At 44.0% G+C, this 24,721-nt stretch overlaps 1 protein-coding gene across 2 annotated transcripts; it reads right to left on the bottom strand.

Moving 5' to 3' along the window:
* Positions 1 to 36: 36 nt before the first annotated feature.
* LOC308100991 (pleckstrin homology domain-containing family A member 1-like) lies at positions 37 to 21,194 on the bottom strand. 2 transcript variants are annotated; one of them, XM_080450237.1, is made up of 13 exons: positions 21,004 to 21,194; positions 15,783 to 16,049; positions 14,654 to 14,710; positions 14,508 to 14,553; positions 9,631 to 9,728; positions 8,863 to 8,994; positions 7,721 to 7,861; positions 7,279 to 7,347; positions 6,251 to 6,315; positions 6,026 to 6,089; positions 5,318 to 5,407; positions 2,758 to 2,831; positions 439 to 819 (listed from the first exon to the last, which is right to left on the bottom strand). In XM_080450237.1, exons 2-13 carry the CDS (start codon positions 15,921 to 15,923, stop codon positions 576 to 578), a joined length of 1,221 nt encoding a protein of 406 aa, XP_080306363.1. In that variant the 5' UTR covers positions 15,924 to 16,049; positions 21,004 to 21,194; the 3' UTR covers positions 439 to 575. The 2 variants fall into 2 exon arrangements, with proteins under 2 accessions (XP_080306362.1, XP_080306363.1); XM_080450236.1 differs by lacking the exon at positions 2,758 to 2,831 and having other exon boundaries at positions 37 to 819; positions 21,004 to 21,193.
* Between the last annotated feature and the right edge of the window lie 3,527 nt (positions 21,195 to 24,721).

Here is a 24,721-nt window from a genome sequence, read left to right as displayed (position 1 = left end):
ATAGCCACGAGCAAACTAACGAGTCATTAATTTCCCCCCGCCCTCGGACAACGTTGACTATGGGTAAATAAATAAAATACATTTTAATACAAGAGCAGGCAGGTGGGGAGGGGCTGGGTGAATAGCAGGTTGTCTTTGGCGCGCACAACCAGTTAAGTTCAATGCCGGCCCCCGCTGTTTGTCTCACACTAACGGGATCTTGCAGACAGAGGATCTCAGATTAGTCTGTGCTAGTCGTACGCTCGGTCCGTCATCAGCTTTGGCTTGAAATCCAGTGCCAGTGCTTTCCTAACACAACATAATGTTTTTCCTCTTGGTCTACGTAAGGTTCTACCCGTGCCATGCCAGTCCAGGCCAGACCAGAGAGTCTTTTAAACAATTATAAGTAGAAATTACGTGAGGAAAGGTGAGGGAACCACGACCTGCTGGTCAGACTTGGCTCACCGGCAGGTCGGCATCCTCCAGGTTCAGGGTCGTTTGCAGAGCATAAGGCTCGTAGCTGCTGCGCCGGCGCCATGGTGACTCCAAGTCGGCGGCCGTGGCGGGGGCAGCTGTGAACATGGACGGATCGCAGCTCACTTCGCCAGGCGCGTCTCCTGCAGGGACAGGCGCGCTGGGTTGTGACTGGGCCGTGGCAGCAGGCTCATGAAGTGCTCGCTGTCCCACGCCAGGCTGCGGGCATGTGCCGCCCGCGAGAGCAGGCCCCCCGTGCCCCCGCTCTGGGTAGCCGGGTGGCACGGCAGATATGGGCGAGCGAGGGGCGGGGGGCCCCGCTGGGCTGCGGTAGAATGTGGAAGGGGAGGAGCGGCCACCGTGTTCCTGAGGTGGAGGGAGTGAGAGGGATAGAGAAAGAGAAAAAGGGAGAAATTAGACAAACGGTGAGACAGTTTGAAAGAATAAACAAAACCTGCTCGTCTAACAGATCATGTTTTTTTTAAAGAGCGAGAGATAGTTACAGACTCAGTATAGCACCAGAGCTGCAGTGTGGAGCCTGACGCAGCTGTAGTAGAGTTGAGTTTTCAAAGTAGTAGGTAGTTTCAGTAGTAGATGCTGAAGAAAGGAGCCACGATAGACTGGTGGTGGTAGTTGTAGTAGTAGTAGTAATAGTAGCAGAAGTAGAAGTAGCAATAGTAGTAATAGTATTAACAGCAGCAGGAAGTAGGTTATAGCTTGGTAGTGGCAGAAGATAGCAGAAGAGAGAGGTGTCTTAGGAAGCGGTGGTCAGTTGTTTGCAGGCCTTGTCTTTTCACAGCTTGTCACTGTCAGATTTCACTCTCTGAAAGACAAGATGAGATGGGGGGGGGGGGGGGACAGCAGAGATCGGAAATGCAAAAAAAAAAAAAAAAAAAAAAAGAAAGAAGGGATTAGCCACTGAGCAGTTGGAGAGAGATGAGTGACTACAAAGCATCAAGTTTACTACAAAACATGTAACAGGTAAGGGTGTGCTATTAAGGGTTCTCCGAAATGCGTGGAAGCATGGCGCTGTGCCCGACGGGACTGATATGTCTGAAACATCTTAAGGGAGAACCCCCCGGATGTGTTTACAGTATTAGTTAAGTCAGTATTTCAAGACCGTTAAAACTTCACTTTTACTGCATTGCGGTTTTAGTGTTTTTAGTAAAGGAGAGGGGGAGGGGAGAGGAGCAGGGTTATTTTTTGATGTGTGTGTGTGTGTGTGAGAGAGGTGAGAGAAGAGTCGACATACAGGCAGCGGACAGGAGGGAGGAGGAGAGACAAGCAGGATGTCACACATCTAAGACAGGTACACAGCTGCAGCAAACTGCAGAGATGGAGAGAACAGGGCCGTGAAGGAGGAATAAGAAACAAAGAAAGATAGAGTGTGAAAGACACAAATACCATGTGATACAGAAAGTGAGAGGGAAACCGGAAACAGGGAGAGGGGGGAAGAGGTTTGTGCAACAGAGTTTCACGGCCGGGATGTTCAAGTAGCCAGTGCAGTGTCTGCGTGTCGTGCGCATGTTTGCCACTTGCATACCGTGCACGCCTGTGTGTGCGTGATCATATTACAGGCTCATATGTAGAACTGTCTTCTCAGTAATGGAGAGAGGGCTGAGGTGAAGCCTATGTGAAATAAGCCGGTGGGAGCCAATGACTGCAGAAGGTCCTTCCAGTGGTTACATGACTGTTAGAAAGCGCTATTCAGCCACTCACATCAGTGCATGGGCAATAATGTGCGTCAAAACGCTTTCATGCATTTGAGCGGCTCGAGGTGCGCTTAATTTCCCTTCGCCGTGCTCCTTTGGCGACAGGACGTCGTGTGAGGGAGAAGTTGAATCAAACGCACCTCACTGGTATATGAAATTATGCTTAACGGGTGATATTTAAAGCGTAACCTGGCCCCAGAGCTGGCTGTGAGGGCGCAGAATGGAATGGAGCAGGAACTGCACTTCAATCCGGCAGTGTAGAAAAGTGTGGAATTAAAGAGAGCTGGAGCAAAAAAGGGAAAGAGAACAGTGGGCAAGGGGAGCAGCGAGGAGGAGAGAGGGGTGAAGGAAGGGATTGTTGGGGTTGTCGCAGCCGTACAGAGGGTTGCGTTTTTTTCTCAGGAAAGGAGTGTTGGGAAGGGCCAAAGCGATCCAACCCACTCTCCCTGGGCTGTCTAAAACAAAACAAAACTTAACAAAAAAATAAAATATAAACGGCCAGCCAAGTGAGTGGAAACAAAGTATAAAAAAATAAAGGGTGAGCTTTTTAGTTTTATAAAGGGCAAGGTTGGGGTGGGGCTTTAGGACGTACGTGCTGCTGCACTCCCCGATTCGGGACGTATACCTCTGTATACAGGGGTTCGACAGCCGTCTGGTCTGCCGCATCTGCAACAACACAGTGCAAAGCTGGATTAGAGCAGAGGGGCCGTCCGCCCACAGGGAAGAGAATGACAGAAGAAAGGAAGGAAAGACAAAAAGAATAAGACAGAGAGGGAAAGGGGTGAGAGACGGGGATGGGGGAGAAGAAAAAAAAAAGAGACCAAGGTAGAGAAACACAGAGCAGTTACAGGTTACTACCTAACCATGGAGGACAACATACCCTCTGCAGTCAGTACTGTGTATCTGGCTTTACCTGTGCCCTGCATTCTACATGAATGCTAGCTTCCTGTGTGTGTGTGTGTGCAGGTTGAGTGGCTCTGAACGTTAGGAACCTTGGAAGCTTAGGACATAAGGCAGTAGTAGTTTGTGCTGCACCAACTTAATTTGCATTGGCTCCAACTTATTGCAGCACAGATGGAGAAACAACCACAAGCTGTTTCCTGAGGCTAGAAACCGAGACAACAGAAGAGAGTTGGTACCAAAAACAAAAACAAAAAAACAAAAAGGATGGAGAGGGAACCCGAGCATGCAGTCGCACCCCTAGTTAGACCCCCCCCCCATCATGGAGCGTAGTGGTGGGATGTGTAAGTCACACAGGTCAAGTCTTTAAACAAGTCCACAATCAAAATGTGTCACGTCTAAAATAACAGTTCTTTTTTTTAGGTGCGTTTGAAACATAGTTATGTTTTATGTGCGTTTGCAACAAGAGTTGTGCTTGCTAGAACCTCCTTTCTGGACTGAACATACCACAAATTGAGCCACTTTTTGTCTATTTGCTGCTGCTGTACAATGACGGTCATTGTATAACACATACTGTACATGTCTGTACTCCATATGTTTTATAAATAAACAAAAAGTTCGGAAACGTTATTTCGGTCGATTATTCCTCCCCTTCAATAATACCAATTGCTATTGTATTTTATATTGTTGGAAATCCTGATTAGTCTCCTTTACAACGAGGTACAACTTTTAAGGATTGTGCATTCGTGGAATGAGCAACACAGCTAACAGTGTTGGTAGCGGCCCCAAAACAATGGCCAAAATCCCCTGCAATATTCTTCTGTTGATATACCATATAAAATATTAATTGGTATTATTGAAGGGGAGAAATAATCTGCGTAATGACTTGAGACAGCGGCGCGGGATCGACTCCCGTAGGAAGCAGGGCAGGCATAAAATGACAGCCCATTTAACTAGCGTCATTTCATTACTCCATTTGATTCCACTCAAACTGTTCCTATTCGTAAAAAGACTGATAGGACCAACACATAATGTAGGTCAGTCTTGGGCTTACTTTCTAAAATGAATAAGATTGAATTAAATGTGCAATTTGTGGAAATCTTGTAGGGTGCAGATATGGCTTGCTGCATGAATAGAAACATATATAATTCTGTGTCTTCAAAGTGTACGTCATACAGTGACGCACACAAAATGAAAAGACACGTTCTGTCTAACCCTAACACAAATTATCGTCATAATTTAACAATTATCCAGATGAAAAAAAAAATCGAATCAGATTTTTTTAAAGTGTGTAATGTAATGACTTGAAAGTGAGCTAGTGGTGCAGGAGTTGTGTAGTTCTATAAAGCACTGGTCATTGGTTTGTATTTGTTAGAGTAATTGCTTATTTGAGCTTGCTTCCTAATGTTTTTTTTTAAATCAATGGTTCCCAATTTCATTTCAAGGACCCCCGAGATTAATATGCATTTGTCCACGGACCCCCATCTGGAAATATGTTGTGCCAGGGACCCCCATACAAGATTTGTGTTAACATGTTTAAAGAATATTTTCCACTTTTTTGTTGTTGAAAATAGCAGATCTACACGACGCGTTGTGAGTTTGTAGATCTGCTATTTTCAAATAGCTGATGTAAAGTGGTAAAACTTAGCCTAGTTGCTTCTTTTGGGCTCGTTTTCATAGACCAGGCAGCTTGTTTCTCTTGCAAAATCTGGCAACACAGCTGATTACCTGCATTACACCTGCAGTAGCCTACTAGGGAGAAAGTGAACAGATATTGAATGAAGCAGCACACAGAGAGAAACTCAATGGCGCCGCCCTGGAGGGGATAATAAATACAACAGTACCTGTCATGCAAGGCAACAATGACACCACTTCCTTTTTGGAATATTCAGATTTATAGCCAGTCGAAAAAAAGGAAGTTTGAGGGTCTCCCTTCCAGTTAAATATTTCACATCCTTATCGGACAAAGTGAGTCACTCACTGTGTCTTGCTGAATAGCCAAGACTTTATTTTAACATGGCAAGGGACTTGACCAACACCTAATTTATACAGCATCACCTATACAGTATAAGCTCCCCTTATTTGGACTGGCTAATTTGGACTAGAATTGCTAATTAAGTATAGCAAATAGTAATTTCAAGTCATTGCACCTGAGGTTACAAGCAAGTCCCCCCTTATGCACGTGTGAGTCCAAGTCAAGTAGGGAATTTGTCAAGTCAAGTCCGTTATGTAGTGAAGTGTGAGACACATACCGTAGCAGCAGACCTGCCAGGGCCCCGCTGGGCCACAATAGCCCCTGACACAGCCTTGATCCAGCTGTGCATTTCCTCTGGACTGTCCGCCTGATGGAGAGAGACATGGGACAAAGAGACAGAGAGTTTGGGCAGGTGTTGAGTGAGTGAGAGTGAGACAGGAAAAGAGAGGGGGAGAGGACAAAACTGACAGGAAGACGGAGAAAGCAAAGACGGGGAGAGATACAGTTGGTATGGGGGTACGAAAAGAAAGGAGGAGAGAGCAGAAGTAATAGACAGTCGGCGTTAAGGAAGAGAGGGGAGTATAAACAATACAGAGTCACTAATTTCACCAAACGATACGATACGATATTTGGCTCACAACTTCGATACGATTTCGATACACACTTTTTTTATTATGAAAAATATATGGGGGAGAAAAAAAGCATTATGCATTATTCAGATATGCGAACTTGTAGCTTTTCAGCTACAATAGCCGTTTTGAATCCAAATAGGGCAATAGTGTGACACCTGACCCGAAAAAATGTTGTCACCCTTTTCACCTCGGGGCTGTTTGCATGCCTGATTATTATTATTAATATTATATATGCCTGATATTTTTTTTTCTCAAAACGATACATATCGTCACGAAAACGTATCGCGAGACGATATATCGGCACACCCCTTTAATAACATGTGCACGTTGTCTTATTAGAATGTACATTCTACCTGTATATAGAAGGTCCTAGACGTGGTGACCACTTCGAACAGGTTGTCCCTCATCATAATGTCACTACAACAACAGAGGTGGGAAACAAAACAAACCCATGTCATAAAATCCACCTGAGCTACACTTTAACAAGCAAAGATTCAATTTCTTCAGACGGTAAATCTTTGTGGAGAGTTTGTTTTTTCTTGTTAAGATCAGGTGAATGCTGGGACTTGTTAGGACACCTCTGTTTGCACTCCTGGACTTTGTGAACTTCCTTGAGTGGGATCATTCGCAGCGGTTCCTTCTCCTGAAGACAAAAAGAGAAAACACACACATTAGAGCTATGAAAATAATAGGATCGCAGTGCAGATTTAAAGAGAGAGAGTTCACTAACAGCGTGCTTTTATCAATATTGCCGTACATGTGAGATGCCAAAAAAGGAAAACTTAAGGGAAACGTGAGTCAGGCCTTATTCGCAAAAACATTTTGAATTACAGTAGTTATATTTAGCCAGTAACAGCAATTTATTGACTTAAGGTCCCCTAATCATGCTTAACACATTGGCTGCCAAAGACGCATATCTGCGTTCTATTTAATTTCTCGCCTGGCTGCCAAAGACGCAGATCTTTTTTTTCCTTTTTTTTAGACCCAAAGACCAAGGAGATATGATATATCAAAGATTTAAACTCCTATCCACTTCATTGTTAACTTAAAACTTAAAAAATCTGTATCTCGGCTCCTGAGAAATTTTTTTTTCAATGGAAAATCTCTGGCAGTCTACAGCCAAAAATCTGAAATAATTCTGGCAGGAAATGAGTTAATTAGGAACCACAAGATACAACATTAACTAGTAACTACTCATCTGGTAATTATAACTTTATTGATCTAGCCATTAGCACAGCTAGAGAGCACAGAGACAAAAGTTGATGGCCTTGTTGATAACCAGACAGATGCTGTCGAATAAGGGCTGGCCCAAATACGGACAGGAGTAGGGCAGCTAGCTGACATGCGGTAATGGGTGGTGTATGGGTGGTGAGTGTGTGTGTGTGTGTGTGTGTCAGGGCAAGCTAGGACATAAGAAGTGGAGCTTCCAAATTCCATGGAATAGGGCTGTAACATGTTGGAACTTGGGAGAGTGTGTGTCAGTGTGTTTGTGCTGCTTCTCCTGGCTTAAGGCTGTGTGGGAGGAATCAAAGCCACGTGTTGCCACCATTGCATGCTGTTGTATTGAAGTCCTCCCAAAATCATAAAATAAAAGTGAATTAATTACCAGATCTGATTTGAAATAACTCATTGCATTTTCTTCCAGCAGGAAATATCGCCTCTTCCAGTTCCTCATCTGTGGGGGACAGCAACACAATGTTACGATTGACAATTTTGGCTAGCAAAAATGAAAATAGACACTGAAAGTTTGTTAGCAAAACGTATCTTGAATCAGCATCATTGAAGGTTCCTAAATATTAAGACTTACAATTCTTTCTCGCTCAGTATTTTGTAATGAGGAAGACACCAGCAAATCCCCTTTTCTAATTAATTTCTTCACGATTTCTTTCTTTAACTAGCCCACAGGGGCTTTCCCCAACAGAGCCAGGGGCCTAATTTCATGGTATTGGCCAAGCATAAACACCCAAGGACAGACCATACCTCGTTTCCAGTACGAAAAAAAAGAGAAGTGTTTTTATGTCTTATGAATGGGCCTGAACAGAACTCACCACAGCTCCCTGCTTGACGCAGTAGCCAGATTTGATGACCGTCTGCTCCTGAGACGGCCTGCCGAGGAAGTAGGGCAGCTGGCTGTGGGAGCGGCGCAGGGCCTCGCGCTCCGTCCCCTCTGCACCGTCGCCCCCTTCATGCTGGAGTGGGAGAGGTGCCGTTACACACAAGCATCAAGTTTGCACAAAATCTCTCCTTTATCTAAAGCAGGCTATAGTATAATGTTGTGCAAATTATCAATACTAGACCGAGCAGCGGCCTACTCAGGGACCACGCAAGTCTGGAATTAAGGAAATCGGGAATGATGCAAGTTGGGAATAATGCATGCCCCAACCGGTCCCCAGTGTGTTACCCGTGGATACCTAAACCTTGTGGGCACCTCAATGTTAAATTGGCATTTTTTTCCTAAATTGTAAAAAATAATAGTGGGTAACCCATTGCGTTACCCACTAACATACAACCCAACTAAATATGCTGATAAGGTGATCCTGATGTCGTCAGAAACTGCTGACGTTGTGTTGATTGATGATGTAAATGTCATGAGTTCTATTGTACACGCTGACACTTATATTGGAGTTCTATTGTACGCGCTGACACTTATATTGGAGTTCTATTGTACGCGCTGACACTTATATTGGCGAAGCGGCACAAATGTGTGTAGGGTTGGCCAATCAGGGAAGCCGGTTCCCACCCCCCCCCCCCGACCAAACACACAGAGATTCAGGTCCAATCAGACAATCAGCACAATCAGACACAGATATACAAGGTTTTTTGGTTCACAGGAAAACCACCACTGGGTCATCTGTGTGTGTGAGGTCAATCGGTTGTACGGCGCCCAGACAGACAGTGATTTTGTTAAATGAATAGATGTAATGATTTGTCTACATTAGTGTTGTAATTAATTATTTTAGGTGTAATTTCAGATGTATCTAAATTATGTTATTTAAACCATAAAATAAGGTAAAGTCAAAGATTATGGTAAATGCTCATGATAAGTTGAGATATGGAAAAAAGTCAAGCATTCACATTTTGAAGTTGTAAATGTAATTTTACATACAAAGAATTTTGTACATGTATCCTTCTACTTAAATGAGTTGACTGGTTGATGGCGTGTGTATGTGCAGATATGTATTCCATTTACCTGCGTCTGAGTAATGATCGGGACACCTCCTATGATCTCTGTCTTGTAGGAGACCTGTTTCTTGGGCCCTGCGACATCCAGCGAGGCTTTCTGGTTCTCTGCATTCTGCTGGCTGTCACACGTCTTTGGGACCTGCGGGGAAGAACACACACACCAATTCATCCAAATATTCAGGAACATTCAAGGTTTCCTGTCATAGCACAGGTATGACGCAGAAATGGGACTTTCAGTGTCTCCAACTGGGTTCACATTCACACTGTATTGTCGGCTGTACAGGCTGAACTTGACGAGCCTGTTAATTTCACAATGCATCCAACTCTCTCTGGTAGCCATTTCCTCAGAGGCCTGCGTGGTAGAGGACGCATAGAGCGCAGTGGAAATACTCCTCTTTCCCTCAAACCGGGGCAACATTGAACAACAATACAAGGCATCCTGTTAGTCATGCTCTGACTCACTATCTGATGCCTTGACGGCCCACTCACTCATTTGTGTACAACAGAAATTAAATAATGGCTTCTCCAAAAGGCATTCAACCTAAGCTCGAACCACAACAGAACAAAGGAAAGTTTTTTGTGTGCATGAGTGTGTGAAGATGAGTTGTGTTATTCTGCATGCATGTGTAGTGCATGCTTCTACGTTCTGTGCACATTTCTGTGCATGCTTCTGTGGCCTTGTAGTGTGCGCTTCTGTCCATATGTATGCCGTTTGTGGTGCGCATGATCCTGTGTGTATTTAGTTTGAGTGTGTGTGTGTCTCTCTCTCACTCACAGTGATCTTGGTTGCTTTGTTGAGTGCGGTGACCCAGTCTACCAGGTCCTGCTGGTCGTTGGCTTGCAGGAAGAACTTCCTCATCCCTGCATTGATGACTGTTGCATGACATGAGCACAAACAATAAGAGTAAGCTTCACCAGTGGAAGACTATAAAATACAAGTTCTGCACTGTGGAACAGCAGAATTTTATCCACTCATTCACTCCATTCCTTCCTTCCCTGTATCCATATCCATTTACAGTTGTCAGCAGTGGTTCAGTCAGTGTAAGACAATTATTACATTTTGACATGAAGATTTTGTCCCCTACCTAGTATAGCATTTTTGCTCTTTGCACCTAAAATTTGCTATGTTTCCAACGATACTATATACGATAATTCAGTGTGGAGTGATAACAAAGGACCCGACTCTCTGGAGGAGTTCTCTTTTTTTCCTCTTTCCTGATGAACTGAGCCAAACAGCTGTAGAGGTGATGAGCGCTTTGTTACCCATGTGCTCTGTGCGCTGCAGATTGAGAGTTGGCCAAGTACTACTGTATGAGCGGACTGTCTGACCATCCGCCTGGTGTAGCTAATAGGATGGGGCGTATTGAGAGCACGGCTCCATTAACCATGGATGTGTGTGTGCAAGTGGAAAGTGAGAGAGAAGCCGGGGAGCAAACCCTCTCCCTGCACTACTACTTCCGCCCTCACTCACACTGGATGACCTAGCTGGAGGCAATATCAGCCCTGCAGCTTACCACACTCACCCACCAACACCGTAAGGGCAAAAGACTGTTTAACCACCTTCAACCTGGCGTCCCTATTTTGGGCATGTCATTACAGGTTTTCCCTGTAATCTAAAATAGCGTTGCATCTTATTATGCGACACTGTCGTATGACGAAGGACAAAGTATAAAATAGGGCTTAAGTGATTAAGGATAAAAAATAATAGCATGTACCCTGTCTTTCCAATGCACGATTACATACCAGTTGTGAAAGTTGGCCTGTGCACAGTGCACACATGCTCTCTCTCCCCCCCACACAAAACCCTGACACACACCATTATCAATCACAAAGAAGTTTTTGGGTCAACCCCCGATTAGCTATGAATCAGTGATTTAGGCACTGAAAGCATCGCTTATGTCTCTCCTCCTCTCTCTAGTCTACATCCTTTCATCCATCCCCCTTCTCTTGACCCATCGTCCAAACCCAAAGTCCCTCTCCGTCTCTCTCCTCCACTGCATGGAGATAAATTACATTAGAGCTTGACTGGTAAGTCAGGGTGAAATGAGCTGCAAATAGCTCAAACTTTGTGACACAATGGAGATAATTCTTTCTAGTTCCCTCCGAGTGTGTGTGTGTATGTGTGCGCACGCAACTCTGTCTGCACCAGCTCTTGGGACACATGCAAAGCCTCACTCTCTCTTGCCCTCCCCAGTCTCTCCATCTCATTCAGAGGACCAATATGGACAGCTAAGGAGAATGTACCCATTAGCCTACTAAGACTGAAAAAGTTAGGCTCACATATGCTGGGGGGAATCTACAGAGTAAATAAGTAGCTCCAGGTGATTTGCTGAAGTGCGGTGGAGCTGGGGATTAGGTAGGAACATGTTTAAAGATGATGTATTGCAAAGTTAAAAAGGGACATATTGATGAGACATTATGTCTGACAATATGCCTCTACATTCTGCAAATGTTAACAGTGGCAGACATTTTTTGCTACAGATCTTATTAGCAGCATCTGGCTAAAGTATCATTCATAGTCGGACGTAAGGATACGTAACCAGCGCCAGCGCTCCTTGCGTTGTCGTTTTTGTCTCCCCCTCCGTCACTTACGGCTCCAGGATTTCCGTCCGTGCGATCAACATTCACCGTCAGGCCGACGTACGTTCGTTTGTACGTTGCCTGTAGTACCAGTGGAAACCGTTGGCAGTATATCAGGGAAAAAAAGTTTTCCTTGGGCACTCTTTCTCCACAAAAAGACCCACGTTGGTGGTGGAAGTACTTGAGTAAATGTACTTAATTACTGTGACAAAATGAACCCAGCCAGCCATTCCCTAAACACACACACACACAAATAATATAGCACAGTGCAGTATGGGGCGAAACTCACGTTTTGTAGACAACCATTTGTCTAGTTTGTGGACTAGTTTGTGTCTTTTATTGCGTTGTTTTGGCGTCCATTTTAGCGCTGTTGCCAGGTTTTGTGAGAGAAATAAGCAACCAGGTCTATGAAAACAAGCCCAAAATAATCGACTAGGCCACATCACATGAAAATAGCAGATCTACAATATCTATTTGAGAATCACTGGTTTAAATAATAATTGGCCCAAATAAGCAACTACACTTTAGAAACAAGCCCAAATAAAACCGCAACCACCAATGTTTGTTTACAAGTAACTTTACAGAAAAATAAGCCCAAAGTCGCTTATAATAAGCGGACATGGCAACACTTTTCACAACATTTAAAACCTCGCAGCTGCCATCTAGTGGATTAATAGGTGTACTACGCCCAACGTTATAATTCCTACGGATTTAACGTCAGCGACTATGCATGCGTCTGTAAAGAACGGACGGAATCCCTCACCCCCTGACGCACGTTTTAGACCCATCTAGGGACTATGAACGGGCCTTAAGTCCCACAACTAGGAGGGTGGGAGGGGAGTTGCACACTGGCCATTTGTTGGGGTATTGGGCTTCCTGAAAGGCCTGGGAATACTGATTTAGGCGACAGTGGTGGACAAAGTATATACTCGAGTAAATACGCAAGTATTCGTACAAATTACAAAGTATGTTTATGTTTTTCTATCAATGAATTGCTGTATTGAAAATTTACAACATTTTAAAATAAGTAAAAAAAATTAATCCGAAATTTTCAGAAATAGTGAAAATAGCCGATCTACAAGCTCACAGCACGCCACGACGTGGTGCAAGCTTGAAGATCAGCTATTTTCATTATCTTAGAAGAGTGGTTAATTCATAATATATTTTTGTAAGTTTAGGTCCTAAGAGTCCCTTCCTAGAAATGCAGTTAAAGTCATGTGCTTGCAAAAAATACTTAAGTACAAAATAATGTACTTAAGTACAGTACTCAAGTAAATGTACTTAGTTACTGTCCACCACTGGTGGTGGGTGCCAATATCTGAGTCACACAGTTGAAAGCCAACAGTAACGCATGCACAAAATATGTGTGCAGTTGCGTCAGGCACAGGCGAATCACAAGAACACATAACTTGGTTAGTCTTGGAAACGTATGCACATATCTGTATGCTGGCTGGCAAACACTTCCGAACACATACGCATTCATGATTCACAACCAGCCACTCAGAAAGTCTCACTTTTTCTTAAGGTACACCTATTTCGGACAACTTCACTCATTTTCAACCTATCTTCATATAATTGGTCCTCACTAATGCTTATGATAAAATGGTACAATTTTTTCTACTCTGTGTCTCAGAGGAGGGCTGTGGACAGTTCAGAAACCTGCCTACCATTGACATCATCGATGGGGAATCCAAGCTAATAGAAACTGCAGGTTTTCTATTCCTGGAAAGTTGCAATGCAATAATAGAAGCCATTGTTCTCGTGTTAATATCTTGTGAAATCTTGTTGGAAAGAAAATCCTGCCTAACGATGATGTCACTGGTAGACGGGTTCCTGGACTGTCCACAGCCCTCCTATGAGACACAGACCGAGGTTTTTCTTTTTTACCATTTTATCAAGAGTATTAGTGAGGACCAATTATATGAAGATAGGTTGAAAATGGGTGAAGTCGTCCTTTAAGTCACAGCACGGAGGGGGGAGGGAGAGGGTAGTTGTAGTGATCAGTTTAACATGTGGCACGCAAACGGCAGTATAAAAATACCCTCCCCTACGTTTCTGAATTGGGTTCCGATTAGGATGTCTGCATCCTGTGGAAATCTCAACATGCGAGCCCATGTGTACTGTACACGCACACGCAAATTCACACATATAGTCAGGGCAAGTCAACTTCATGTCTCACACGCACACACACACACTAGTGTTTCCTGCTATTGAGGCTGAATAAAGGAGGGGGGGGGGGGTTGCTGGTAAACAATAACAGGGGGGTGAAGGTTTGTGCCTCAATAACCTCCCAATGCTATGGGATGATGGCTCTTGTTTATGCAACATTCGCTGTTCCATTTGTTGAGACAGCACAGGCACGGAAGACAGGGATGGAGGTCACGGTATGAACGGCTTAAAGCCTGAGTTATACTTAGTTGCGCTGGTGTCAGTTGTATAGGGCTGTCAACCAATATTCTAATACTTTTTTTTTCTTTTAAACCAACCGTTGAATGTGAAAATTAAGGTTTGAATTAAAAATAATAATCTACCACTGGCCCCTCTAACCTTGCACAGCAGCTGGCCTTGCGAGATCACAGAGCCATCCGTTTGCAGACACTTTACAAGTTACATTCCCTTCTTTATTGAGTGTCCGCGACAGACAACAGACAACTACAACTCAGATCTATGTTTTATCATGGACACTTGGGTCCCAAGTCTGTTTATCATTAGGTTATACTTTAATTGCAAATTAGTGACCAAAGTGACATTCTGGATGCGTTTTAACCCGTTTCGTATCTATAAAAAATAAATAAGCTTAAAACATTATGACAACCACCCATCAAGTCAGTGTTGCCTAAACAGCTGGCTACCTGGTCGACGGAGCGGAGAAAATACGTGGAATGTCACTCTAGGCTGAGATTGAGGGGTGAGACAAGGACAGTGTGCATTCCTCCCACAGGCTACAGTGACACACTGACATGCTCCGTGTTTTTGAACATTAATGGTGTGTGTGTGTGTGTGTGTGGGGGGGGTTTAAAAGTAGAGATCTGATTGATTGAGTGACCAGAACCTGTGTGAGTGTGTGCTTACCAAAGCAGAACTCTGCCTTAGGCCTCTGCTTCGTGGCGTCGCTGACCTACGAGGAAACACGCGCTCATCAGGCATAGAAAACTTAAACACCATGAATGTCATGTTTACAAACATCACCTTCTAAAAGCTGCAGGAGCAGGGCTTACCTTTGAGATGTAGGTGAGCTTAAGGGAGCCGACGCACTCCGTTCCGACAGGCAGGTTCTATGGGTACGAAAAGACTATTAAACCAAACTATTGCATGCCAATTAAAATTTTAAAAAGGAATCACAGTTTGGCACCAACAGCATTTTCTCTGGAATGAAACACTTGAATGAAGTGGTGGAAGGGCTAAGGAAACGCTGAAGAGCATGTTGTGGTTATGTACTACATATGTACAGTATATACACACATACACGCTGCTGAATGAGTCTTTCCATAGCTCTGAACTAGATGATCTAAATTCAATGTCATTAAATTTTCAGATTTTTTTTTGTAGAGCTATAAAAAGAACAGGACTGAATTATTCAATATATCGCCTGTCCTACATGATTTATGAATAAGTCATGTACTGTAGCAGAACACTGACAACTAAGACATCTTTACATCTTTTGTGCTATACATTACATATACAAACAAAGGAGAGAGAAGTAGGTGATTGAATGTGTGTGTGTGTGTGTGTGTGTGTGTGTGTGTGTGTGTGTGTGTGTGTGTGTGTGTGTGTGTGTGTGTGTGATATCACGGTCTCAGAGCAAACTTTTGTAACTAATTAGATGAGTGCATAGGTTTTGAAACTACCCAGAACACTTTGGAGCATAGTCAAGCATTCATTAACTTTACCAGAAGCTCTCTCTATCCTGATTGTCAACGGGGCACCTCACTTTATCAAATAACTGCGGTTAACTAGTTACATGCTTGCCAGTGTCCCACTTCTGTACCTGCATGTCTGCTGTCAAATTTCAAACAAATTATTGCTGGTTCTCCCTCCTTTGCTGGTGGGCCAGCATGCATGAGGTTACCCTTTAGCTCTTTACCTAGCTTTACCGATCGCAGACAGCCAAGCCACCAGACTGCTGACAGCTAAGCTAACTTTAGCCCTCTGTCGTTACCTGTGTGGTGCCCACCCAGGTCACTGGCAAGTAAGCGAACATCACCCAGTGTGTAATTACCCGCGGGTTGCCAGCAAAGATCACTTTTTTTAACAGCTAAGCTACCCATTAGCCCCTGCAGTTACCCTGCAGAGACTCTGTGCTGATTGCTACGGGCTAAGCTAACGCCAGCCATGCTGCTGTATTACCTGTGGGTTGTCCATGAACCAGACAAGGCTACCCAGCGCCGTGTCCAGGATGAAGTAGCGCCGCAGGAACTTGCCACTGCTCTCATTCTCCTCGATGTCCAGGAAGCCACAGATGCGGTTCTGCCGATCCACGTAAGGCATCTCGACGCCGGGACATTCCCTGGCCCGCTGGGGCCGGGACTGGAGAGGATCCGGGGGAGGGGGCTGGGGGGAGCGGTGGTGATGGCGATGGCAAGTGGACTAGCGGCGGGGATCGGGAAGAAAATCCTGGAGGGAAAGAGAGAAGAAAGTGGAGAGGGGTGTGGGTGTGAGGAGAGCGCGAGGAAATGAGGAGTTTCAGTGTTCGTTGTGGCGAGCTCTGCCAGCTCCCTCCCACCCTCTTTCTCTACCCCTCTCTGGTCTCTCTGCCACCTGGAGCTCACCACACCACCGTTTGCCAGGCGATCATGTGACACAAACCACAACCCCGCCTTTAGCCCTTTATATCGCCTACTCTGTCTGCAGCTCTTCTGTCTTCTCCCCCTCTCTCTAACATCTCCTCTACCCTCCCTCCCTTTTTTTGTTCTCTCTCTTACACCGTTCTGTCTGCTATCTCCTCCCTCTTTCCGCTCACTCTCATCCTATTTGGCGAGCCTCTGGCCAGCCCCCACCATCCCCCTCCCTCCTCCACAGCTGAGAGCAACTTGAGCGTGGCCTAGAAAGAAAGAAAAAAATATATATATATATATTTATCACAGGAGCTGAACCGTGTTTCACACGAAGCGAAAACACACGCAGAGGAGCTGGCTGGCAGGGACTGGGCAATATTTAACCTGCTGAGAAGCGACAATACACACACACACACACCTCAGAGCAGCTACTCACTGGATATCCATAATAGTAAATGATTAATGTGTGTCTGTGTATAGCTAGTTGTGTGTGTGAGAATCTCTCTCAATGTGAAACCAGCGTGGGTGGGCGTAGCAATATTGTGAGCATACTGTTACATCAGCCCTGTTTAAGCGGTTGTCATTTTGTAGTCAGTCAAAAAAAAATGACGCTTCGGAAAAAGAAAGATAAAGACTCTCTCTTTCTCCGGGACATTATGAGCCTTGTGTGGGAGGACAGGGGGCAAAGCCGGGACAAAAGGCCTGCTTGTTGTGGATCGACTCAGGCCTGAGAGAGTCACTGTTGGCCCATGTATCTTCCCAAGTCATCCCATAATATGAGAGAAACAAATGAGCACATACACATTTATATGCACATGGGCATGCAAAGAAGCAGCAACAGTATCAAAGCTGACTTTGTAACCAGTCCGCTAAACAAACAATTATGAGTGAGACTGAGAGGTGGCTTGGTAGCATTTGGTCATTTTGTACCAGAGCTCCTTGGAATATAGTGTTAATTCACTGATGCACAACTGAATGCGTTTTGTAGGCATAAGAGACACTATCAGACATATGGTGTAAAACCAAACCTAGACAACCTACATAGGCATTTACAATACCTAGAGCTAAACTGAAGCCTAGACAGGAAAATCGTGTTAATTAAACTCTTGTGTACAAAAATGTAACTAAATGGATGGACCAATTGTACACTCTCCCTGAATTACAAATGGATAAAATAACAGCGAGGATATTATTGTGTAGAGTTTCAATGTAGTAAGGCCAATTTGTAGACAGGTTTTCCTCACCGTCTTGTGGAAAAATAACAAATAGACAAGGCTAACGCAATTCATATGACATGTCGCATCAAGTCCAGCGCCCGACAAAATGTCTACTCAAGAAAATCCACGACAAGGCAATGAAACCCTTTGATTTAGCAGATGCTATATTCCATGACAGGCAAGATTGTGTGTGTGCAGAAGAGAGGGAATGGAATGAACAGCCTGATGCACAAATGCGAAGCAAGTAGCAGAAGACAGTTGGACAGACTGTGAGAGCAGCAGGTTAAAGGTCAGACTGAAGAGAAGGTCAGAATGGGGCATGTAGCGCTCACTGACTAGGAGCTGTCTTCCTAACTCAAACACAGCTCCAAAAACTCTCACTCTTTCCAGATTGAAGGAAGGCTTTGTCCACCCATCACACAGCAACCCTTTGGTCACACAGAGCAGGTCATAAACAGTACAAAAGGGGTGGGGTGGTGTGGGAGGGTAGGACAACGCCACAGTGGATGCTCATTTTTCTTCATTTATGGACCCGTGTCTGTCAACAGCAGAGAAAAATGTGACCTCCGTAAACAGATAAAATACGGTATGACACACTGTACTAGTATTAAATCTACTTCCTTAGATGAGCACACAAAGTTCATTCCACTGACATGTATGTCATTGCCAAGCCACATTTTTTGGTTCACTCAACATCCTGGTATGTGCAAGATGAAGGATTTACAACAAATGCATGACTTTTTAAATGACTTGAGAACAAGGCTGGCACATCGAATAACAGGCCTTGACTCGTGTCTGAGCGAGCCATTAGTCGAGTGAGTGCCCGCGATGAGCAGCCGATAGCCTCAGCCCTCACGCATCGCCAAGTGCGCCGTCCGATTTGGCAAGCTGTGGTGGACGGAATAGGGTATCACATGAAACAAAATGAGCACTCCCCTCCCTCCATGTATCACCTGCTCCCTGCACGCGTCTCTCAGCCGGGTTTTGGCTCAGCAATGGGATACAAAGATTTCACTCCTATCCAGCTTGACCTGCAACCACCACACATGATCAGATCATATGCAGGGAATATGGCCATTTGACTGTCTGGACTCACAATTTCAATGTAGTAGTCAAACTATCATTATTTTAAGCAGCCAAACTTCCAAATGATGGTTGGTGTCAGCAGTCCCCTGAAAAAGTGATGGCAGTGTTAGCTTACCAGCCAGAAGCATTTGGCTGGTTACTGGTGTTAACTTTCCACACCGGAGCCAAGAGAGGGAGGGACAAATAGTGTGAGAGCAGGAAGAGAAAAAAATCATCAATGACAAAAGAAAGTTACATATGGCTAGAGAAGTAAAGAAGAACCTAATCATTCTTAGCTCACTACTTCTATGACACCTGAATATCCCTCAGGATCAATAAAGGTGTATCTAACTTTTGAAGTAGCCAAGTTAAGTCAACGCAAGACTCCACATTGTGTCTACTTTATTATCTCCACCACATCCACATTCTTTCCTCCCTCGTCTTAAGCCTACATTAATCCTGCCAAGCAGGTAAATGAGTGAAATTAGACATATACAGAATAGACAATGTGATGTCACCAGGCAGGCGCCCCTAGGTAAGGGAGTTTACTGTGAGGGAGGCCCTCATAGTGACAAGCCCTGTCATGCTGCTGCTGGCATGGAATCTGTCTCCTTCACTCCCTCAACCAACAAACACACTCGTTCACTTCCAACGACCAAATATGGCTAACCTCGGACTCAAAGTGCTGTAGTTTTTTCTGTTGAATTGATCTACAAATTCAGAGGGTCTATGTCATGCCAAAGCTACCACATTACTAGCCACGGATCAAGACTATCGATGCATTTTATTGATTTTGACGAAAGTAAAAGTCAATACATATATGATAGTCTTGATCCAAGGCTACCACATTACACCAGCAACACATACACACAGATTTGTGGCAAATAAGAGGTTACCTGGCAGAAAGGAAAATTCTCAATGTGTTACAACTTCATAACTCTGAAAATGTACAAATGTAAACAAATGGTACACTTTCAGAGATACCTATTTTTTTACTGTGCAGTTTGAGAGTCTGATTCTGTTAGCTCGATAGTAAATTCAAACAGCCGCATATATCTGTCCAAACCAGAAAGGATCAATCAATGCCAGCCTGGAGAAGAGCAGGCAAGACTTCTTCAGGTCTGTCGAGTTTAAGACCCTTCTGGACAATTTCTGGCTCAGAGATGTGCAAACCAGGCCTGTAGGTTTAGAGCAGCGCTTCTCAACCTGTGGGTCGGGTCCCTACGTGGTTTTTTGAGGGATCCCCAGATGACAGTTAAGTGACAAATTAAGGACTTTTAAGACCTTTTTAAGACCTAAAAAAAAAATAGTAATACCATTACTGCATAACAATCAACAAACTATATACTATAAAACATTGGCCAAATTGTCAAATAATTTAATAAATTGTGAAAATAACCGATCTAAAAGGCGTTGTGGGCTTGTAGATCTGCTATTTTCACAATATTTATCTGTGGAACCAAGTCAAACAAAAGGGGGGGGGGCAGTTCAAGTATGATTATTTTGGGGTGTCACGGCCTGAAAAGGTTCAGATTGAGAACCACTGGTTTTAGAGTGTTCTGTAGCCCTACTACAGTCACATTTCATAATGAGGCCTGATACTGTCTTGTGGGCAGTAGGCAGCAGCACGATGGTACAGTAGGTTTCACACAGGAAGAAATCTCTACAAACCAAGACACGACACTTCCACGCAACGTCGACACTAATAATATTCAAATCTAACGTTAAACGTTAAATCCATCTCTCGACAGTCCACTGGCTGGCTGAGCTCAACCAGATTCCATGGATAACTTGGGGGTGCATTTCTCCTTTCCGACATGTCGCCTTTCCGACGTTGACGAACCCTATACCTAACCCTAACCCTAACCATAACCGCACGCGGAAGCCACTAGTCGGAGTGGTGAGATGTCGGAATGGAAGGAGCACCCCATAACGGGTCTAACGTTAGTATTTTCCAGTAGACTGGTAACGTTAATTAAATAGCAGGGTAACAAGAAGGCGTTTAATAACGTTATGCTTTTGTAAACAGATTATTATCACACACACACAACACTGTTAACAGCACCAACTAGCTTTACTTCAGCCATTGTATAGAACCATTTATACTTACTGTTCATCGGACCAAATGGTTCTGTACTGTACCAGGGTTAGCTTTAGCTTAGATACCTAGCTAACGCTAACCTGCACTCCACATTTTACCAGCTCTGCTTACTGTTCTAACCAAATAAATAAAAGCTCAGTATAATATATGAACTTGTCAGGTCAGAATCTATTCAATGTCTAAACGTTGTGCATTGTAGTGAACGTTACAAACATGGCCACCTGGCTAGCATTCAGCTAACCTGCCTGCCTGGCAGACAAGTTTTGTTCTACAGCTAACACACCAAAGATAAGGCTACCTACTGTAGCTCATCGCTGGCCAAGCGAGTTGTTATTTTAACCGTTTCATGGTGTTATCCCAAAGCCTCACACAGAGCATGGGATCATTTATCTCCGTGTTGCCAAACTTACCCCGTTGTCTTCTCGCTCGACACACTGCGCGGTGGTTAGTTAGTGTTGCTGAGTCTCCCTGTGCCTCCAGTCAGTCAGTCAGCCCATCTCCACTCCCGATCCACTAGATCTCACTACTGACTCACTGAAAGCTAGTGGTGGCAGTGCACATAGTGCAGCGCAGTTCTCTTTTCTCTCTCTCTTTCCCTCTCTCCCATCCCTTCTCTCTCTCTCTCTATCTCTCCCTTTCTGTCTGTCTGTCTGTCTCTCTCCCCCGCCCATCCTCTCTCCCTCCCCCTCTCTCTCTGTGTCTGTCTGAGCGTCTGTCTGTCTGTGTGTGTGTGTGTGTGTGTGTGTGTGTGTGTGTGTGTGTGTGTGTATGCGTGCGTGCCTGCGTGCGTCTCTCTCTCTCTCTCTCTCTCTCTCTCTCTCTCTCTCTCTCTCTCTCTCTCTCTCTCCCTCTCTCTGAAAAACTGCTGTTACTTGTGCGCAATTTTACATACATGTGAAAAATGTGCTGCTATTAATTGTCCCACAGGTTTTATACCATTGCAAAACTTTGAAATATTGCAGCCATATTTTGTTTCAAAAGTTTATCCTTCTAACCTTTCCTACTACAGTATAACTATTTCTGATGGCAAATGCACAATTCTTATGGTTTTGTATAGTTTTCCTAAGTTGCAATACTGTTTACACATGGCTTAATGAAATTGAAATTGAAGTGAAGTGAAGTACAGGGCCTCAAAGGAAATAAGCCCTGGGCTTTTTGGGGTTATCCTTTTAGCATAGCCTACTTTTGTATAAATCTGTACCACTGTACCTTTTTTTCAAATGGTAATACATTAATCAATCAAAAGTGAATTGAGAAGTAGAGAGAGAGTGAGGCAGAGTTGGGCAGGCAGAGTTTTTGCAGCATCTATCATTTAAAATGGTTGGGTACAAAATGTCTACCTACTAGCATGTGATCATGATCATCATACATCATCGTCACTGTCCCCCTGTCTCTCTCATACAGAGGCTATTCATTGTTTACCTCCCTCTCCATCTTTCTATTCTCTGATTTCTATTATACAAATTTGGAAAGCCTGGTGACGTGAGGTTAGTAATACACAAAGTCTGATTTGGTTAATTCCTTGTGTGAAATATGTTTGCATCACCAGTCATTCAAAGACGCAATTTGAAATGTGTTGGGTTTTCATTGCCCCACATTCCTTTGCAATCCCTCACAAGAGGGGGTAAGTAAGGTTGCGCATCAACAATGCTCTTATGAAGGCTCATATCCGATACGCGTAAGCGTTCGTTTATTGGTGTGTGCCAATAATAAATGTGAGTACTTTGTCCTCCATTGATTTGAAATTTTGGATGTGCTACCTTTTTGGATTTTTTTTTATTCCTACTTTTTATAGGGGGTAAGTAAGCTAGCTTACAGAGCTCTGTAATGTCATGATGTCATTACGGCTACACATTTACAGTCAATTTGCATCTGACCTATAAAGGCAATATGGCATTTAGAATGAGATAGGCTACACAGCTGAAAAGTGGCAGACCGCACCAGCAGATCATGTAGAAAGTTCTACAGAGGCCCCTAAAGACACAAGATTCCAAATTGGGTCTGATTGGATGTTTTGTTCATGATGTTTTGTAAGAGATAGGCCCCGCTCACAAATTTGCAAAGGCAATTACAGGTTAATGTATTGAGTGTTGAAAACCCTGTCATTGTTATCACTTTTCTGCAACAAACAGTTCATTTGTATAATTTGTGGCACCCCCTATTGGTGGAAGTGAAATCACTTTTGGCGCTACATTGTTTAGAGGTTTTAGAGGATTGTACGATCTATGGGTCCAAGAGTTGAAGGCCAAAACGTTGTCTCTTTGTGTCAAGAGATTGCAGATTGCAAGACAGTTGCTGAGAGAGCTTTCGTGTATGTGTGTGTGAGTCCAAAGCTAATCTTGCAAACCGCTGTGTGCACAGGCCAAGGAATACACTCCACAAAACATAAACACACAGAGACTAACACTGAAGCACTGGCGCGTGTGCACGAGACAGCTCATAACATGGCAACATAAATTAAGCACTTTCCCTGCTTACTATTTGGGTACTTTGGCCGAATGGAAACGCAAAGAAGGAAGGTAGTGCCAATACTAGATATTGTGTTGCTTATAATGCAAATTTCAAACTTGTGTCAAAATGCAGTTATCATGACAAAGGTTTGCAAACTTTTGTACTTCATCTTGACTCTAAGTGCACCTGGCAAGTTTTGTAGGTTTTCGATGCTGTGAACTGGAGTTATGGCTGTTTAAAACCCAGCCAATAGGAATACAGAGGGGGCGGGGCTTAAGCAATTACAGCCTGTCCCTATACACGAATCCACAGAGCGCTTCCCTGTAGGTATGGCTCCGCCCCCTTTAGGTAGCGCCGCCATTACTGCGGTGTCAATATCACCGCACTCAGCGTAGTAGCAGCTGACTGATATTGACACCGCAGTAATGGCGGCGCTACCTAAAGGGGGCGGAGCCATACCTACAGGGAAGCGCTCTGTGGATTCGTGTATAGAGACACACAGGGACTACAAATTTCACGCCCACTTTTGAGACAGCGCCGCTACTCGAGGTCCGTTAGAACGATGAACTGCAGCTGCCAATGCATTCCCTATGAGAGGATATGAAAGTTAGCCTACTTTTAAAATTATCCTGCATTAACTGAAGACGATATTGATTTAAATAAAAATATGTTTCCAAATGTATGGAGTGTCTTTGTCAACATATCTTCTTGTTTTCTTAATAGTTGATGTGTTTCACATTTAATTTGCCACTTTAACGAGTTACCCATAATGCTAACACAGCAGAGGGTAGACAGCAGACAGGCATTTCAGTGACATCACTGTCTTTACGAGCGCCGAGCGCCGACCGACAGCGTACCCACTGTAGAGGCAGGAGAGGCGGTCGCCTGCCCAACTAAGATCTCGCCTCCCCTAAAAAAAAAATAACCCGAAAATGTGTCATTGCGTGCTTAATGTCCTCAAAGTCACGCATCCAACAAGCTTTGAACTGAGCAGATTGGACCTTCTGTTCCAGAGATAATGACCAAAACCTATTGAAAACGGCCACTTTCGCCAGTTTTCTGGGTATTGAAAACCTCAAGGGATGCGTCCGTGATGCGACCACTTAAAGTCTGGATCTCCGATGCTAGCGGTTTTGACATACTGATGGAGTATATTATAGTATATTGTGGGAAGTATATCGAGATGAAAGATATGGGACATTAAAAAGGACAAATTAAACAAATGGGACAGATTATTAGAACACCAAAAAAATCGCTACAGCCTCAGTAGTTAACCAGTGAAATGACGGTATTTTACAATGCCTCTCATAGAGATTGCATTGAGAGCTGCAGTTCATCGTTCTAACGGACCCCGAGTGTCAAAAGTGGGCGTGGATTTGTAGGCCTTCCGCTTCCGGCCGTGTGTCTCTATAGATGGGTTTCCGCGCGACGTCATCACAGAGCAGAGTGCACAATCTGCGCATGCCTGGGGTAGAACGAACCGGAAGCGTCCTTCCCTCTGTTGTTGTGTTCGGGATTTAGATAGGCATAATGCTGCTATTATAGGCATAATAGGCATAATGCTGCTATTATATACAAACAGATCCAACTTCCGACAAATCATTTTTATTGAGTAAAGAAGATATTACAAACTGCATAATTTAATCTACTTTCATTAAACCCGGTGAAGACCATTTC

The sequence above is a fragment of the Gymnoscopelus braueri genome, assembly GCF_963280865.1.
Source record: "Gymnoscopelus braueri genome assembly, chromosome: 14".
Lineage (NCBI taxonomy): Eukaryota > Metazoa > Chordata > Actinopteri > Myctophiformes > Myctophidae > Gymnoscopelus > Gymnoscopelus braueri.
The sequence above is the reverse complement of the archived record's forward strand: the minus strand, read 5'-3'. Positions and strand labels throughout refer to the sequence as shown.

What these genes read in the sequence shown, in the direction of transcription:
- LOC308100991 (XM_080450236.1), bottom strand. Translation starts at nt 15,923, where the DNA reads ATGCCTTACGTGGATCGGCAGAACCGCATCTGTGGCTTCCTGGACATC. An exon ending in TAAGGCAGAGTTCTGCTTTG is followed by an intron (nt 9,729 to 14,507) that starts GTAAGCACACAC and finishes GTCATGCAACAG; the next exon opens with TCATCAATGCAGGGATGAGG. An exon ending in ACAAAGCAACCAAGATCACT is followed by an intron (nt 8,995 to 9,630) that starts GTGAGTGAGAGA and finishes TCTTCCCCGCAG; the next exon opens with GTCCCAAAGACGTGTGACAG.